The 17,709-nt window shown below is 58.2% G+C and overlaps 1 protein-coding gene and 1 long non-coding RNA gene across 3 annotated transcripts; one reads left to right on the top strand and one right to left on the bottom strand.

Annotated features, from left to right (window-relative positions):
• Nucleotides 1-2,644: 2,644 nt before the first annotated feature.
• On the bottom strand, nucleotides 2,645-12,087 carry LOC110355549 (uncharacterized). The gene is made up of 3 exons (XR_010475624.1): nucleotides 11,958-12,087; nucleotides 3,810-3,897; nucleotides 2,645-2,744 (listed from the first exon to the last, which is right to left on the bottom strand). It is a non-coding gene; the product is annotated as an uncharacterized LOC110355549 (long non-coding RNA).
• XKRX (XK related X-linked) lies at nucleotides 6,185-16,873 on the top strand. 2 transcript variants are annotated; one of them, XM_065077488.1, is made up of 4 exons: nucleotides 6,185-6,310; nucleotides 12,253-12,598; nucleotides 14,680-14,939; nucleotides 15,555-16,873. In XM_065077488.1, the coding sequence occupies exons 2-4, from the start codon at nucleotides 12,300-12,302 to the stop codon at nucleotides 16,298-16,300; spliced, it is 1,305 nt and encodes a 434-aa protein (XP_064933560.1). In that variant the 5' UTR covers nucleotides 6,185-6,310; nucleotides 12,253-12,299; the 3' UTR covers nucleotides 16,301-16,873. The 2 variants fall into 2 exon arrangements, with proteins under 2 accessions (XP_064933560.1, XP_021136987.2); XM_021281312.2 differs by lacking the exon at nucleotides 6,185-6,310 and having other exon boundaries at nucleotides 12,188-12,598.
• The last annotated feature ends 836 nt before the right edge of the window (nucleotides 16,874-17,709 follow it).

Below are 17,709 nucleotides of genomic sequence, written 5' to 3'. Positions count from 1 at the left end.
GACTTTTGGCTTGCTCCTGCAGATCCCTGGCTTTCAAGCCATGCAGAAAACAACGATGCTGTTCGTGCCCCAGGACCCATTGCCCAGGGCTGCCAGCCCTGGCCAAGCACCCCAGAAGCTCTGCATGAGCAGCAGTCCCATTGCTGCTGCAATCTGGGGTCCCCTAGGACCACATATCCCCAGGATGTGTCTTCCTGCTCAGGGGACAATGGTGGACTGCTGCTTCCTTTGCTCCTGCCTCATCTTCAGAGCCAGCATTGCCCGGCGGTACAAGTCTGGGAGGAAGGGAAGTGGTCAGGCATTAATACAGGGCCCAAGCTCCAGGGCTCATCATTGCAGCCTGTGCTGAGTGAAGGCTGCAAGGACACCCCAGACTTCAGCACAGTGCACTTGTGCTGCCTCCCTATATCCCACCCAAAGGCAGAGGTAGCCTCCACAACAGCCTCCATCTTGCCCTGCAGCAGCACTTACTTGTGCCTGTGTCCCCATGCCAGGCACCCCATGGCTAAGGGCTCCAGCACAACTCACACCCCGCTGCCAGCAGGACAGACACCCCAATGCTTTTCAGCACAACCTGTTCCAGGAAATACCAACCAAATGTGCTTGAGACCTCCTCATGCTGCTGCTCCGCAGCAGGCTCCTGAGACTTGATTTTATTCTTGATTTTCTTCTTTTTCTTCTTTTTCATGCCCTGTGCTGGATGAAGAAATACAAAATTTCAGGCACCGCATTTGGGCATTTGTCACCAAACCAGCTGAGAGGACTGCTGCTGGAGGATCTTCAGTCCTCCATCACCTCTGTGCATCAGCCCCTGCAGAGATGCTCAGAGATGTGTCTCCTCTTCCCCAGTCAGACTCTCATGACCCCGCTCAGCTGATCTGCAAGCAAAGCTAACAGAAATGGCAGGGACCAGTGGTCTGGCATACTACCATGTTGCTGTGTCCCCAAAACACTCTGTAGGCTGTCTCTGGGGGTCCTGGTGCCAGCAGCCCCTTGCAGCCCTTTCTCACCTGGGTGTGGGGTGGCTGTCTCAGTTGTTGTGGGCTCCTCCTGCCCGACCCTATTGGGAGGCAGCAGCCCCCCGGCAGCCCCAGCTCGGCTGTCAGACGCTTCTGGTCTGTCCGGCTCCTCAGCTGAGCTTGGCTGCCTCAAGCCTTTCTTCCTCACCTTCACATTCTTCTTCCTCCTCCCAGGGCCCTTCATGCCCTCCTCCTGGGCAAGGTAAGGGAGATGAGAGGAAAGTGACAGAACTCCCCTTCCATCCCGCCCCATCCCGGGAGCGCTCACTCACCGCGGGGAGGCGGCGGATGGGCCGCAACGGCCGGTTCTCCCCCGTCTTGCCTGCGCCGTCTCCGGCATCCTCCCGGGGAGGCGGCGGTTCCCTGGAGGGGCGAGAGCACGGCTAGGGATGAGGGCGAGCCCCGCGGGAGTGGGGTAGAACGGGGACGGGAACACGCACAGTCGGAGTCCCGCACTCACCTGCGTGCGGGCGGGCGGCCGCGGGGTGCCCTGGGGCCGGGGCCGGGCGGCGAAGCGGCGACGGGCAGCGGTACCGGGGCGGCGGGAACGACGCGGAGGAGCCAGCGCAGCCCCTGCAGGGTAGTGCGGGAGGGACCGGCGTGGGGGCCGCGCTTGGCGGCACAGGGCTCCTGCGGATGGAGAGGAGGGGTCATCCCCGGCGGGGAGCGAGGAGCGGGGAGCGGGGCAGCCGCGCACTCACGATGCGGCAGGGCGAGCGGTTCTCGTTGACCAGCCGCTCCAGGGCTAAGCGCTCGATCAGCTCGCAGGGCAGCAGGGCAGACGCCGAATCTTGCTTGTTGGCCAGCCTGGGACACGGGGAAAGTGGAGCGCGGTTGTCCCCCCGGCTTCTGGGCGCCTGTCTACACGACGGCGGGGGAAGCTGGATGTTTTCTCCCGGTTTGGCTGCGATCAGGCAAAGCATCGCCCCGGCCGGTACCTGGTGCTTGAGCCCCCTTCTCGGCTCCTCTCCAGGGATGCTCCCAGCTCCTGAGCACCGCTGGGGTCCCCATGTCTCAACAATTCCCAACAGCCCCCGGGGCCCCACATCCCACAGCAGCCCAGCCACGCAGTCCACAACCCCAGCAATAGGTTCCCACTCCTCCCCTCACCCCAAACTCTACAAGTCACAGCCTGAGAACTTGGCCTTACAGTAAGATGGGCTTCCCAGAGACATCGGGATGGCTCAGGACACGGCTCAGGACCTTGCGGGCCTCCTCCATCCGTGCTAGGTCACTGGAGTCCAGGATGAAGAGGAGCCCGTGGGCTGCACTGTAGTGGCTGCGCCAGGTGCTGCGGGAACGCTGGCTCCCGGGCAGATCCACCAGTGTCACCTCGAACCTGTCCATCCGCAGGCGGGTCTGGCCGGGCTGCACTGCCGGCAGCACCTCGCCGCCCAGGGCTGCGTGTGGGGAGAGGGCAGACAGCTGGCGCAGTGAGCCTGGGAGCACCCCTGCCACGTGTACCTCCTCCCCCCACAGCCACATCCCTGCTCCCAGGTCTGCCCAGAGCATAGCCAGCGTCCTGCACAGGTGCCCCAGCCCAGCAGCTGTATTCAAGGGTCTTGGTCCTTCAAGGCTCAGGCACTTGGTTGCAAAGGACGATAAAGCTACTGCCTCCAACCAAGACCAGCTCCGGAGCTGTGCTGCTCCTCACCTCTCTCTATGTCCATGATAACAGAGGTTTTCCCCGCGTTATCCAGCCCCACAACGAGGAGGGTCACCTTCCTGGGAAACAACAACAGCAGGTGAGCATCCCAGAGAAAGACTGTGCTCCTTGGGGAGCAGAGACCACTGCTGGTCCCAGGGCATCCAGGCAAGGGACCCTGTGCATGGTGGCCATGCTTTGGACAGAAAAGGAACAGAATGATGACACAGGCTCTGGCTGAGCTAGGGGCAAGGGCAGGGATGGTCCCTGGTGCCTGGGAGAGGACAAGGACAGGCACAGGTGACCAGAGCCATCCCAGTACCATGGGACAGCCGCACTGCAGGGCCTTCAACATGCTTCCTATGGCAAGGATTTGTTTTTAGATCATATAGGATTAAGCAATGACATGCACAGGCCTAAATGGTTGTTCCTTATATGCAAACAGTTAATGATTGCTCCTGGTGTCCTTTTGCGTCAGTGGGTTATGGGTATACATGGCTAGGGAGAGGCAACACAGACATTTTACAAGTGTCTGTCTAGACCAAGGAGATTTTTCCTGTTGCTAAACAGTCATATTTGATCTCCAGCAATGTGCTCCGCTGGAGCCATGCACAGAATGTTTTGCCTGTGGTTGATAAATCACAGTAGTCATATGTAGCTGCGTTTTCTTTCTTAAACAGACCAAGCTGTGTGGGTGGTGCAGCTTCACCTCTGGCTTTGGGGCAACATGTCCTCACTGATGGGAGAGGACAATAAACCCTCTCACTATGCACAGTGTCTGCCCAGGTAGGTGCAGTGCCATGCTCAGGGAATTAGCTTGGGTCTCCCAACACATGCAAACATGGCAAATATTTAACTTCGTCCTTCCCAGATTTCCTGGGGAGGTGACAACTTTGCACCAGGAAAATATCCCTGGGACTGTTCCTCACATGCATGCCCCTGCCTGCCCTGCGCCCCTCCCTGCCCAGCTCCTGCCTGCTGGAGGGGCAGTGAGCACACGCCTGTGCCTTGCCCTGCGGTTTGGAGCCGGTTCCTGCAATGGGCATCGCTCTCACAGTGTTACTGTGCTGGTGCCATCACTGAGAAATGAGCAGGTAAATGTTGTGCCCCCCCAGGAGCCCCAAGGAGCAGGCATAGGGACCTACCTGATGGGCTCCTGTATAGCCTGCAGCCACGACCAGCAGTTGGAGAAGAGATGGAACATGCTCAGCAGGGATGGCCTCTTGTAGGCACCTACAAAGTGAACATTCCGGTGTGTCCTCGTGCTTGGTCCTCCTGCCTGTGCGTTCTCCCCATGTCTGGGAGCATCTCACCCCGGGATGCCCCGTCTCACAGCCCAGCACTGCTGCCTCCAGCCTGGTGCATACAGACCAAGTCTGGGCACAAACCCCAGCCCTCCAGGGCAATACCCCTGGCTGAACCCTGCCCTGGCAGCCCCTTCTCACGTCACAGAAGTCCAGTCAGGCTCTCACCCACTTGTCCTTGCTGCGCGGCCCCTGCTCACATCCTTTGCATAGCAGATGCTTAAATCTAATCTGGATTTAAATTGCTTACTCCTGACAGCCTCCTTAATCCTGGCAGGTTGACCCAGGCTAGTGGCTGCTGGGACATGGAATGCCACAGGGCTGCATGGCACAGCACTGCATTACCCACTGCATTACTGGGCAGCCTCACACCTCCATCACTGGCTTAAATGTCTTCTGGTGGGGACATCACCTGACAGCTCACATGGGGTTTCTAGCTGAATTAGTGTCTCCTCTAACAAACGGCATCCCTGGATCCTTGCTGCCTAATCCCAGTGTGGATGTTTCTCTGCAGCCCCTGCAAGGAGCAGCAGCAGGTCCTGTGCCACTTGGAGTAGAAATAATAGAAATACCAACTAACCTGAGCAGGTGCCTGGCTGGGAGCAGGGAGGTGGTGGGTGCCCTCGGACAATGGGACATAGAGTGGAGCCAAAAAAGCCCCAAGCCCTTGATCTGCAACCCTGAAGCTCTTATCTTGCTCCTCAGGTTTCCTGCTGCTTTCTCCAGCCAGGGCTGCCCTCCCTGGCACACTGCCACTGCTGTGTGCTGAGAAGAGGCCACACAGGGGTGTCTGAGCTGCAGGAGCTTTGGGTAAGTGGGGTCTGAAGGGAACGAGGCCATGAGACCATCCAAAAGCCACGTTGGGTAGCAAACAGGGATCCCGCTGGGTCACATCAGTCCATGCTAAACCACTCCATGCCAGCAGCACTTCCTCGACCAGCTGAGCCCTAGCCATGAGCCAAGGATGCTGAGATGCTGCCAGGTGTCCCACAGCTATGGGACAACCCCAGGGATGCAAGCCCTGGCTGGGCACAGCCCCTCAGTCCAGCCCCACATGCTGTCGGGAAGCTCAGCACCCACCCCTGGGCAGGGAGTTGCCCCAGGGCTGCGCTGTGTGCAGGGAGCCACATGTGGTTAATGATCGATGGAGGGAGTTTCTGTACTGATATCGCAGCCACATGCAACAATATTTGGGGTGACTGTTCACCCCTGTGCTGCTGGCAGTGGGGCAGTGGCTGCACCTCAGCTGCCTCAGCTTGGCCCAGGGACAGAGGGAGCACAGTCCCCAGCCTGATGGCTTTTCCCAGCTGCCCCCATGCCCACGCAGGCAGCCTGCTGGGACCAGCAGCAGTGTCACGTTTGCAAGCAACACAGGCAAGCCTTTTGCAGAATTAGCTGTATCAGGGCCAAAATGATTTGCTGGAAGTGTCAGCACCTGCCTCTGTGCCTCAGGGTGGCACTGCCAGTGGCCAGCCAGGGAGGGGACAGGTAAAGGCATGACCACAGGTGCTATAAATAGGGAAGCACGATGTGGAAGCCCTGGAGGTAGCAGCATGGCCTCCCCGAGGGGCAGCAAAAACTGGTGTCCCTCTGGCACTGACGAATTTGCGGAAGTGTATGAGCACTTGGGGCCCTGCTGCTTTCAACAAAGTGTCCAAAATGCCCTGCCAAACCAGTGCCAGGGACCAGGAAACCCCCGGGAGCCTAAGGCAGCTCCAGATCCCCCTCCTGATGCACACACACAGAGGGCTCAATGGCCAGGAAACCCTCAAAATCCACACCAAATCTGGTGAAACCCACATGCATCTCTGGAGAGGTGGCAGGAGGGCCAAGGTGGGATCCATGTGTGCTTTGGCCACCTGAGTTTAGGTTACAGATGGGCAGCTGGCTCTTCGCCCACCCTGCTGGCCAGGCGGGGTACAGCTGGAAGCCCCCTGCCAGCACTGTGGGGTCCCCCCCGGGTAGTGCCAGCGGGGACCCGCAGCAGCCGTCCGGGTTTCCTTGGTGACTGTTGCCAGGTGAGAAACTCTAAGGCAGAATTTATTATCTTGGAGGATTATTGGAGATGTTCCTTGCCGGAGCTGACACTGGACCGTGCCCCAGCACCATGCTGACCTGGACTCTCTAGTGGTGCCGGTGCCAGCAGGAGCCCCTGAGGGAGGGCTGTGCCCAGGGCACTGGGGCTGCTCAGCCCCTGGCATCGCTCCCCGGAAGGCAGCACGTGTTTTGGGGCTATTTCTGCCCACTGGAGTGTTGCAGGAGAGGCGAAACCACAGGGACTGCGGAGAAGCGCAGATGGACGCTGGCTGGCGTGCTGCCCTGCCTCGGCTTCCCTAGACCCCGTGAGTACGTGCCCGACCCAGCATCGGGCACACGGGGACTCCTGCCTGGGAGCCCCAGGGTGAGGAGCAGAGGGGGGGACGGCAGTGACAGGGCTGGGGAGCTTGCACATGCGGAATGCCGAATTGCAAGAGAAAGCAGTGAGCAGCACAAAGCTATAGGAGCTGCCTATAGCAGCATTTCCTGAGAGCCTTGAGCTGGGGTGGCACCAAAACCGAGGTGATGGCAAGGACCAAAATGTCATGTTGCAAATATTTACAAGCAAGCTGTCCTGCTTTGCTCAGGGTCGTATCATCCCTGCCCAAAAAAGCATCCATGGCAGAGTAAGGACATGCACAGGCTTTGAGGAGGGACTCGTCTTTCTATTTAATGCATCGGACAACGGCAACAGCACACCGAGGTGGTAGATATGCAAACAGCCACATCGTCCCTTTAAATCCCAGCCTGGCTCTAGTGGCTAATGATAACCCCGGATCATACCAGCTCCTAAATCCCAAGAGCTAATTACAGGCAAACACCCCGTGGTCAGGCTGGAAATGCAAGATAATTACAGCCTGTGACACGGAGACCTGTTGGTGGTGAACTGGGACACCGGGGATGTTTGCTGACAGGCTGGCACAGTGGTGGGGAGCACAGAGGGTTTGCACTCCAGTCTCCACACTGGTATAAAGTGCCACCATGGAGGCTGGGGTGCAAACAGTCCGCGCTCCCCGCTGCCACACCAGCAACCATTTTGCAGGCTATTTTGGGCAAGGGAGGCTCTTTTTATGGAGCCCTCTTTGTTCCCCCACTGCTGATACTGGCACCTGGTTGCTTTTCACCTAATTTCTAGCTGGGTGTTTCCCAGTGAAAGCACACAGGAATTCCCAGGGCAGGCTTGTATTTTAATGCAAGCTCCTCTGCCAGGGTTTGCTCTGCTCCCTGCTGCATAGGGAAGTTGCCACCTTGCTCGTGTGCCATACATGAAGCTTGATGACACTCCTGCGATGGCTACAAGCCCTCCCTGGGCTCCTACAGTGGTTTTGCTGAGAGCATTACAGTGCTCCTGCTGCTTTCCTGCAGTGAACCATGGAGGAAAGGAGAGTGTAAACCATTCCTCCTGCCTGCCAGGATGCCCAGGCATGGAGCTTGGCTGGGTTAGCACTGCTGCCAGGGCTATATACTCTTACAGTGGGTGGAACTGGGGGAATCAGTTAATTAAAAGTCATTTTAACCCTTCTTGCCTGGTTTAGTGTTACAGCATCACTCGCTTCTTGAGCTAGGACTGTAGCCAAAGAAACATGACTTCAAAATGCATACTTATTACAAAGACCTATAAACACACTTAAAGAAGAAAACTCCATTTTCCTGTTAAAGAGTTGGAGAGGTAGCAGCGGCATGTCCTTTGCTGGAGGAGCACCCCATGCCGGCTGAGCACCCCGGCCCTGGCAGCACCGTGCCCAGTGGTGGGCTCAGCACAGCCCCCAGCCTGCACTGAGGCTCGGGGGGATGAGGTCCCCAGGGCAGACACAGGTTTTTCTCCCAGCAGGATAAGGGAGTGAAGCTGGACAAGGAGAAAAAGCAGCAAAAACAGTCGCATGATGAAGCAAATGGAAAAAAATATTTCCCCAACCAGAAACTATTCCACAGACTGCTGGGGCAGGAAAAAATACAGCTGAGTTATTGAGAAAGTTATGCAAAATACAAACAGTTTAGGCTGTGAAAACCAGTCATTTGCAAAGCTATTTCCAAACTAAGTAAAAAGTTCCCATCTCACAGATTCCTGGGATCCCCCCAGCCTTGCTGGTCAGGGCCACATGGCTGTGCTGAGGGGACACAACCTTCTTCCCCCTTCACTGCATATTGAACTGGGGAATATTTTGTGATGTTCACTTCATCCAACACACAGGGTCTTTGGGGGATCAACATGTCCCCACCATCGCTCTGCGCAGCAGCAGCCAAATATTTACTCCTCAGCACAGAGCATTTTGCTGGGGGTGGGGTTCAGATCCAAAAGGGCAGATGGTGGGGGGGAGCATGGCCATCCCCGCACCCCGAGCAGCTCCCTCCATCTCTGTGTGTGCAGGGCTATATTTGGGAAGCCAGCAGGGTGCTCTTGGCATGTCCCAGCAAGGGCTCTGGGAGCGATATTTGCTCCGGGTCCTAGTGCAGTGTTAGTGCCGAAGGACAGGAGAGCAGAGATTGCGGGACCCTGCTGCAGCTCTCCCCACCTGGGCTCTTTAAGGGCTCTGGCAAGGAGCTCCTTTGCCATTTCCAAACGGCTTTTCTCTTCTCCTTTTACAGAAGCTGAGCTGTCAGGCAGGCATGTGTAAAGCAGACGTGGCTATTTTCAGAGTGAGAGCCGGTGAAGGAGCCAGCTCCCACCCCACGTACAGCCCAGGTTCTCACACACAAATGCCCTCACTCATTTTCAGGCAAGAGAGGGGGCGGAAAAACTGCACAGCAAATCCTGTGTTTCCCACAGTGGGCAGCCACCACTGTGTTAAAAATGTGTTGTGTGAATACTGGGATTAAAAAAATAATGAAGACTGGGATTAAGAAAATAATGAAGCTGGGATGCTCTCCAGGACAGGGCAGGCATTTGTGGGAACAGGAGAACTGGAATCTGCTTGTGGTGCCAGGACTGACACCAGCAACTTGGGCATCCCCGGACAGGGGGAGACTCCTGAGAGCTGGTGCCTGCAGCAAGGCACAGGGCAGGGACTTGAGTGGCTCTGGGCCACCCTTGTGCAGGACAAAAAGTGTTTTGTCCTTCCCTCTGCCTTTCTCTTCTATTCCAGATCCTGACAGTGAGGTCTGCAAAACACCTGAGCTTCTAGGTGCTGCTGTAACAGAAATAACCTGTAACCTACCTAAACTCTGCCACTTCCCTAGGTGGTCCTAGAGATGCCAGCACTGTCCCTCTCTGTTTGGCACCTTGGAGTATATCCCATTAGGTATTTCTATGGAAGTTTTGTATTGCATCTGAGGTCATTTCACCCCGTGCAGAACCTGGTGCCTCCTGGCTTGCTACAGCTCTGGGTCAACCGGTGGCTGTGTGACAGTGGTGTCACAGGGTGTCTGTGCAGCCCAAGCCATCCTGGGTTTGCAGGCAGAGGCGCAGGCACAGGGAGCGGTGGAGGCAGCAGGGGCAGGATCTCCGGCTCATGTTATCTGTGACACAGATTGCTTTTATGGTCTGCTGTTTACAGTGCTGAGCTTCGGACAGGTAGGGTCAGGCTTGAGGGGTGACTCACAGTGTGAACCAGAAACCAGCTTGCTGCCTTTCTGAGCCTCGGTCAGAAAATGGGATAATAACTGGTGTGAAGCTTCGTCCCTCCAGTCCTCTGACAGCTGCCGGGGCTCCCAAATGCAGGACTGGAATTCTTGACTGCTTAGATAATTACTCTTAAATATTTCATCATGAAACAGAGGAAGATGAAATTAAAAATACGATGAATTGAAGCCCAGGCATTGCTCAGCCAAGGGCTTGGTAACCTGCCAGGCTCCGGGGGGATGCTTTTAATTTGGATAAATGGAAGTTGCATAAATGGTATAACCTGCACATTGTCCTTGATGTTAATACAGAGGTGTGGGCACAGCTGGCAGTGCCATATGATGTGCTGTCACCAGCTGAGCACCCAGCCAGGCTGCATGTTGGGGCCAGCACAGCCATTGCCCGTGCACAGCTCCCATTCGGGTGTCTGCAGGACCCACCCACCTCCTTCACTTGGATGCTGTTCCCTTCACCCTCTGCCCTGCTAGGGTTTTTTTTGGAGAGGCTGTTTTCCAAAAACAGCTTGAAAATATGTAGCTGTCATACCAGAGCTGAGCAGTCACACATATGTCTCCCAGTCAGGCCAGTCCCTGTGAGTTCATGGTGTTTGTGGTTTCCCAAAGCAGCTGTTCAGCATTGGAAGGAAAGGCGCTGAGCAGCTGCAGAGACTGGGATTGCTTCTGTGTGGGAGCTGCTGTTGAGGGAGACGTGACCTCCAAGGTCTCAGGCGGTTTTATTCCCAGCTCTGCCGCTGATAAGCCAAATAGCCTTGGTAACATTTTCAGCCTGATAAAATGGGGAAAAGCGGTGTTTGAGGTTATTTCATGTTTTTGGCTTGTGCAGCGCCAGGCAAGCAATGGACACAGCGTCCCTGCCATTAGCATGGGCACCTCCTTGCAAGCTGCCCTGGCTGCCAAGGGATGAACACCAAGAGCCTTTTAAAAGTTACCTAAGACTTCCCAGTCTGCCTAAACCAAAGAAAATTGGCCGACCTCAAACAGTCCTTGCCTTGTCCCATCTCTCCCAGCCAGCCAGCGTGTGCCCAGGCTGGACTGAGTAATCTGGCAGGCAGCGCACGCTCAGGCGAGACAGCTCATGTGCATCGCCGTGCAGGCAGCTGCCTGCGCTCACACCACTGCTCCTGCGGGAAAGGCAGGGTTGGTGCTGAGGGACACTGCGTGTGCTGGGCAGAGCAGGGACCCCCATGGCCATCGATGAGGGGAGCAGCCCAACCAGCCCTGTGTTCCCACTGCTGTACTGATGACCAAGGTGAGGAGCTGAACTGGCCTCCCAGGACCGGAGCACGAGTGAGACAGACAGAAGGGAACCTGGGGCTGAGCAGTGGACTCAGTGATGGAACGTCTGGCTCCAACAGTGAGTTCATATATCCCATCACCTTGAAGGTGGGTTCTTGAAGGCAATGGGAAAAGCACCACGTTGCTCAGCAGTAGGCCAAGGTGTTCTTCAACACCTTCTACCCGGGAGCAGGAGCATCCATGATGCAGGAGCTACATCTTGCCTGTAACATCTTGCCCAAATCTTGAGGCCAGCCCTGCGGACACACATCAGCTGTCTGCCAAATGCAAAGGGGTGTCTCTGCCATGGCTGGGCTTGCAAGATACCAGAATGCTCTCTGCCTTGGTAACACCCTGCCTCCTACATGCTGCCCTACAAAGTGCAGGGCTGTGGGGTGGTGGGTGTCCTGGCCCAGCCCCAGACAACCTTCTCTATGGCTGGAGCTCAGGGTTGGCACCCAGACCTGGGTGGGCAGTGGATGCCAGCAGCACTCTGGCAGATGGCTGGTAAATCCCACAGGCCTGGCTGTGGACAGGGCTGGCATTCACATTGGTATCCCCTTCTGCCCCATGGTGGGACCCCGCTGTCCCTAGGAATGCCTGACACTCTTTCCCTGGGGAGATCCCCCCATGTTGTTGCACCTGGGGGTGCTGGTAGCTGCCAGGGCCCAGCTGGACCAGGACTTGGCAGGAAAGGTTCTAGGGAGAACCCCAGAGGCTTGGAGGACACGTAGGGTATAGCATGTGGGATGTCAGGGCTATGGCTGGGGGAGTGGAGGGTCCCAGGGTGGGTGCTGCAGGGGGTTCCTGGGCTGGCAGGGGTTCCTGGAGTGGGGGTCCTGGACATGTTGGCAGTGTCCTGAGTCATGCAGTTCCCAGCAGAGACAGACACTCCTAGCGTAGAGGATCCTGGACAAAGATAGGGGTCTTGGGGCAGGGGTGCAGGTGAGAGTGTCCTAGGGCAGGAGGCTCCACACCTGGTGGGGACCTGGGCACAGCAGCAGGGTGGTCCTGGGGCAAGGGGTTGGTGGGCACAGCAGGGATGCCTGGCCAGGGGACCCGGGCTTGGGGCCTGGTGAGGTTTTCTATCCCCTGTACCTGTTGGAGTGGGCCCGGAGTGCTGCTGATGTGGCCCCCCATTGCCCCGCCGGGCTCGGCACGGCTCGGCATGGCACGGATTGGCAAGACTTGGCTTGGCAAGGCACAGCTTGGGACGGCACAGCTCGGGACGGTTGGCACGGTACGGCTCGGGACGGCTTGGCACGGCTTGGCACGGCACAGCACAGCTCGGCGGGGCCGGGCCAGGCGGCCCGTCGGGGTTCCGTGCGGCGGGGGCGCCCCGCCCCACCCCGCCCCGGCCCGCCCCGCAGCGCGGCTCTTCTCTCCGCTGCAGCCCGGGATGGCGCCGCGGCGGGGCTGAGCGGCCGGGCCGGGGCCGGGATGGACGGCCCGAGCGGGGGCTGCCCGCCCGCCGCCACCGCCGCCCCGTCGCGGGCGAAGTTGCCGCTCGGCATCGTCTTCTCGACGGCGCTTTTCTGCGGGGAGGGGGCGGCGGCCGCCGTACTCTGCCTCTCTTACGGCCACTCCGACGACCGCTTCTGGCTGGCGCTCACCATCTTCTTCGTGCTCTGCCCCTCCGTCCTGGTGCAGCTCACCCTCATCTTCGTGCACCGCGATCTCAGCCGTGACCGCCCCCTCGTCCTGCTCATGCACCTGCTCCAGCTTGGGCCCATCATCAGGTGAGCGCGGTGGGGGACACGGGGGACCCCTGGCAGGGATGCGGGGACCGGGCAGGGTGGGTGCTCCGGGCATTGGCTATCAGCAGCAATCTGTCCGTGCAGCAAACCCCAGCGTGCCCAGAGCTGCTCCTGCCGGGTTCCCGGCACCCTCCTCCCCGGGGGCACTGCTTCTCCCGGCCCAGGGGGTCTTCTGCTCGGCCACTCCTCCTCAGCTGTGCCGCGGTCCTGTGGGGGGTGCTGCCTGCTCTCCTGCCTGCTGGCCCCCGTTCTGGGCAGGACTCGGCTCTCCCAGCCTGTTGCAACTCAGCTGCTAAAAAGGTTCTTCACACTGTCACTTTCTGCAGTCAGCGTCTCCCTCTGCCTTTGGGTTTTGCCATCGTCTTGCTTAGACTGGGAGCATAGATGCTAATCCCATCTGGAGTGCTTGAGGGTGAATAAAATCAGGGGTTCTGTCCCCTGGAAAAGGTCCCCAGGCCTGGGACAGGGAGGGGTTATGGGACATGGAAGAGAGAGGCTGGGTGCCGGAGTGGGGCTGGCATGGGAGCTGGGGAGCTGCTGGATCCTGCCAAGGAGAGGAGAGTGAGGGAGTGGATGTTGCACAAGCCAGAGAGATGCTGATCTCTCACTCCTTGGGAATGCTGCGGTGCCTCCCTGGGCTGCTGTCACCTTGGCCATCCCGCTCGACAAGAGTGCACAGGGGTGCAGCTGTTAGCACAATGGAGCCACCATCTCTGCGGGGCCCCTTCCCTGAGGCCAAGCTAGTAGCCACGCTTTTGGAGGCACCGTACTCACGGAGCTGCAAAAGCACCGCGGCCTGTGCAGCGCTTCCTCCATCACCGGAAACAAGTGGGGTGCCGGGGACGTCCTTGTCACCACAGCTGATCTTCAGAGGTGGCTGGGAAGCCTCACCCTGGTGCCACCAGCCGTTAGAAGGGCTGTGGGTTCACATCAGTCTGTGCCAGCCCACAGTGATGTGAAAGCTGTCACTGCGTGGACCACAGCCATCTGAGATGGTTGCAATGGTGTTTGGCTGCTTCAAAGAGCCAGCCAGAGCCACTCAGGGGGCTGCTTCAGTCGGCTCCTCAGACTGGAGACAGAGCCCAGCCTGCTGAGAAGGTCTGGCAGGGCGCTGGGAGCTTGCAGGGACTGCCCTTGAAGCCAGGCCTTTTTGGATGAAACTGTTTTCCCGTTAGAGTTTGCAATGAGCCACAATCACTGGCCTGATCTGGCAAGAGAATTTATCCAAAAACCTCATTCCACTTGGGTCTGAAACAGAGCATTCTGATGTCCTAATGAACACTCATAAATAATTACATCCTGTTGGTCCCCGAGTCAGTTTGTTCCCAGGCAGGAGCCAAGCCTGTTGGATGGGTCTCCCTCTGCTGATTGCCTCTGGCCCACCCAGCCCCCTGCATGGCTGTGTGCAAGGGGGCTGGGGATCGCACTGGCCTTACAGTGGGGAACAGCGTGAGAGAAACTCGCCTCCCTCCCCTGCACATAAGTGTGCCCCATGACGAGGGGGTTGCGGAAGCATTGTCTTATCTGCCCATGTCACACTCGGCTTCACCCTGCGCTCCCCTTCCTGCTGTCCCCACCAAAAAGGAAGCCTGGAAGACTTCTGCTCAAGCAGAGAGATCAAAGACAACATCAGAAAGTTTCTCTTGCCTCTGCTTAGAGGAAGAGATGCCTTTTGTGCCAGTGGGGAAAACAGAGCCCAAGGGTGATTAACCCCTTCCTACAGCTCTAGCTCCCACCAGAGCTCAATTTCCACACCCTGAGTGCTGCACCTCTTGCAGCAGTTGTTGCACCTCTTGCTGGGGCAGTTGTTGTCCCCTGCCCCACACACTTCACCCTGAGCGCTGGATCAGAGGAGCGGCATCCCCATGGTCCTGGTGTGACCCCGCATCCTCACATCCCAGGGCTGCCCGCAGTGCTGCTCAACAGTTGCCCAAAGCAGTTGGTCTGTGCCTGGCAAGAGCAGGGTCCAGCTGGCACCAGGAGAGGAGCAGCTGGAGGTGCCAGAAGTGGGACCAGGGGGCAGCAGGGAGGCTGGTGAGATGACAGCTGCCACGTCCCCACAGGTGCATGGAGGCTCTGGTGGTGTACTGCTGGTCGGGGAAGGAGGAGGAGCCCTATGTCACCATCACCCGCAAGCGACGGCTGCGGAAAGGCTACGAGGTGGAGATGGAGCAGGAGGTGGGACACTCGGTGCGCCGGCTGGCCACGCACCGCAATGCCTTCAAGCGCATGGCGGTCATCCAGGCCTTCCTGGGCTCCACCCCACAGCTCACCCTCCAGCTCTACATCAGCATCCTGGAGAAATACGTCCCCGTTGCCCGAGGTAAGGGTGCCAAACACGTAGGCTCCCCTGGGCTTTGCTTTTTCTCCATCACAGTTTTCCTGGCTATGCTGAATGCAAGCAGCCACCGGCGTTCCCTACAAATGACCGTGGCTTTGCAGCCATGGATGAAGGTGGTTCTTGAGATGCTCCTGGAGCAAATGGTGGGCTATGCTAGTGAGGCTCTTGGTCCAGGTGAGGGCAGAGGGATGCTCGCAACACAGACTGTGCCCTGCTCACCCTGGAGCAGATTTTCTTGCCCAAGGCAGGGGGGATAGTAGGGAGCAAGCACAGGAACAGCGCCAGTTTGGCAAGGGCTTCTGGTTTATTGGTGTAGGGGGGAAATCTGGGAACAGAACCTCCTGCTGTCTGCAACTCTTCCACAGCCGCCCCATCATGGGGTCTGTCACCACCAGCCATGGGCTGTCCCAGCACTGCTCACACTGAGCCTCCTCCTGCAAGTACCGGTGCTTGGCACCCTGCATTTCTTAACCAGGGTTGGCACCCCATGCTTTATACTTGTGTTGGCACCCCATGCTTTGCACCCATGACAGAGAAGAGGTTGGACACAGCCTGGTCCTAGATGCTGCTTGACTCCTCTGTCTTCTCTCTCTGCAGCCGTCCTCATGGGCATCTGCCTGGTGTCAGTCACCTATGGAGCGCTGGTCTGCAACATCCTGGCCATCCAGGTCAAGTATGACGACTACAAGGTCCAGCTGCGGCCACTGGCCTTCCTCTGCATCGTGCTGTGGCGCAGCCTAGAAATCTCCACCCGCGTTGCCGTCCTCGTGCTCTTCAGCACCGTCTTCAAGCACTGGATCATCCCCATCGCCCTGGCCAACCTGCTGGTGGTCTTCTTCTTGCCTTGGGTACAGTTCTGGCGGAGCGGGACCCGCTTGCCCGACAACATCGAGAAGAACTTTAGCCGGGTGGGCACTGTGGTGGTACTTTGCGCCTTCACCCTCCTCTATGCCAGCATCAACATGTTCTGCTGGTCAGCCGTGCAGCTCAAGTTGGCTGACCGGGACCTCATTGACAAGTCACAGAACTGGGGCCGCCTGGCTGTGTACTATGTAGCCCGGCTGGCAGAAAACACGGCCCTCGTCATCCTCTGGTACTTCTTCAAGACGGATGTCTACGAGAACATCTGCACCCCACTGCTGGTGGTGCAGCTGCTTCTCGGCTACTGCCTGGCCATCTACTTCATGCTGCTCTTCTTCCAGTACCTGCACCCTTGCCGTCAGCTTTTCCGGCACAATGTCGCTGACTTTCTGCACTGTGTCTGCTGCCGGCGGCAAACGCTGGGGACCCCTCTGCGCCTTGAGGCACCCCACGAGCCTGGTGTGAGACACAGCATTGTCTGAGGCACGGCCAGCTCCCAGTTCCTCCAGCCAGTGATGGGTGTAGGGACAGGCAGCACTGGCAGCTGGAGGGGGCTCGTGGCATAATCGTCATAGAATAATAGAATGTCCTCAGTTGGAAGGGACCCACAAGGCTCATCGAGTCCAACTCCTGTCCATGCATGGGACAACCCCAAAATTCACACCATGTGTCTGAGGACATTGTCCAATTGCTTCTTGAACACTGTCAGGCTTGGGGCTGTGACACCTCCCTGGGGAGCCTGTTCCAGTGCTTCACCACCCTCTGAGTGAAGCTGTGCCAGAGGCAGGCGCTCCCTGGCCCTGCAGTGGCAGCAGATCCCAGCGTGTCCCCACAGTGGCAGAGGGACAGGAGCGTGCCCGCCTGCCCAAGACGTGGGCAGGGACATGAAGGGCTTACCGGGTGCTCAAACCACCCACCACTGCATGCCGGCTGCCTTGTGAGGCACAGTCCCTGGGTGCCCAGACACCCTCGCCCACCCGCTACGGTACATATGGTGACCTCGGGGCCACAGGTGCTGGCGGGACTGTTTAAAACAGTAAAGAAACTTTGCTGTGGCTGCGCGTCCGGGTGCTGGCAGGTGACCGGTGACTCACAGGGAGGGTGGGGACTGTCCCACTGGGGCTGACATGGGTGTGCACACCCGCTCCCCACGTAGCCCTGGAACTCCTGGGCGCCCAGCCGGCACTGTACCAGCGGGAAGTGGGGCTGGGGGAGCCCCGCGATTGAGCTGATAAGGTACAGGAGCATGGCGGGATGGGGGCCGGCTTCATCCTGCGCCTCCACCAGCATGGCTGTGAGCCAGGAGAAACCTGTCACACCAGCAAGGAGCAATCCTGCCCAACCTGTTTCTCCAGGCAGGAGGCCCCAGCACAGGCTGCTGTTCCCAGAAGGAGCGGTGGGTGCCAGAGTGCTGAGGAAGGGTGGCTGGCACAGTGGTGGCGATGCAGATGGAACCCAGGTGTCCTCAGCCCAAACCAGGAGTGTGACCTCCTCTCCAGAAACTGTTTGTGGGGTCAGCTCAGTTTAAAGAGTCCTGGGTGCCAGGTTGAGGGTGCTGAGCACCCAGGGTTGCACACAGAGGTGCAGCACTGCCAGTGCTGAGGCACTGGGTGCTCAGTCTCAATTCCTCCTCCCTAGGGTGAATCTCTGCGCTGGATCCTGGCACCGGCGCAGTGCTATGCCTGCAGGATGCTTCTCCCTTCGCAGTTTTCTTGTCAAACCAAGGGAGTGGAGGCTGGCAAGGGATACCAGCGAGGGGCACATCTGCTGAGCCAGGCACAGGACAGACCCTCTGCAACTTCCTCCCACCGGGAAATTCCTCCTTTAAAAAAAAAACCATTTTTGTCCCTGAATTTTGCAAAAAAAAGCCCCAAGAGGAGTAGCTCAATAC

This window comes from Columba livia, chromosome 12 (assembly GCF_036013475.1).
Source record: "Columba livia isolate bColLiv1 breed racing homer chromosome 12, bColLiv1.pat.W.v2, whole genome shotgun sequence".
NCBI lineage: Eukaryota > Metazoa > Chordata > Aves > Columbiformes > Columbidae > Columba > Columba livia.
Note: the sequence above shows the minus strand (reverse complement) of the source record. Positions and strands in the feature narration are given on the sequence as shown.

Excerpts from the sequence above, each read along its gene's own strand:
- XKRX (XM_065077488.1), top strand. The coding sequence starts at position 12,300 with ATGGACGGCCCGAGCGGGGGCTGCCCGCCCGCCGCCACCGCCGCCCCG. Across the intron at positions 12,599-14,679 it reads CAGCTTGGGCCCATCATCAG|GTGCATGGAGGCTCTGGTGG; the intron begins GTGAGCGCGGTG and ends ACGTCCCCACAG. Across the intron at positions 14,940-15,554 it reads ATACGTCCCCGTTGCCCGAG|CCGTCCTCATGGGCATCTGC; the intron begins GTAAGGGTGCCA and ends CTCTCTCTGCAG.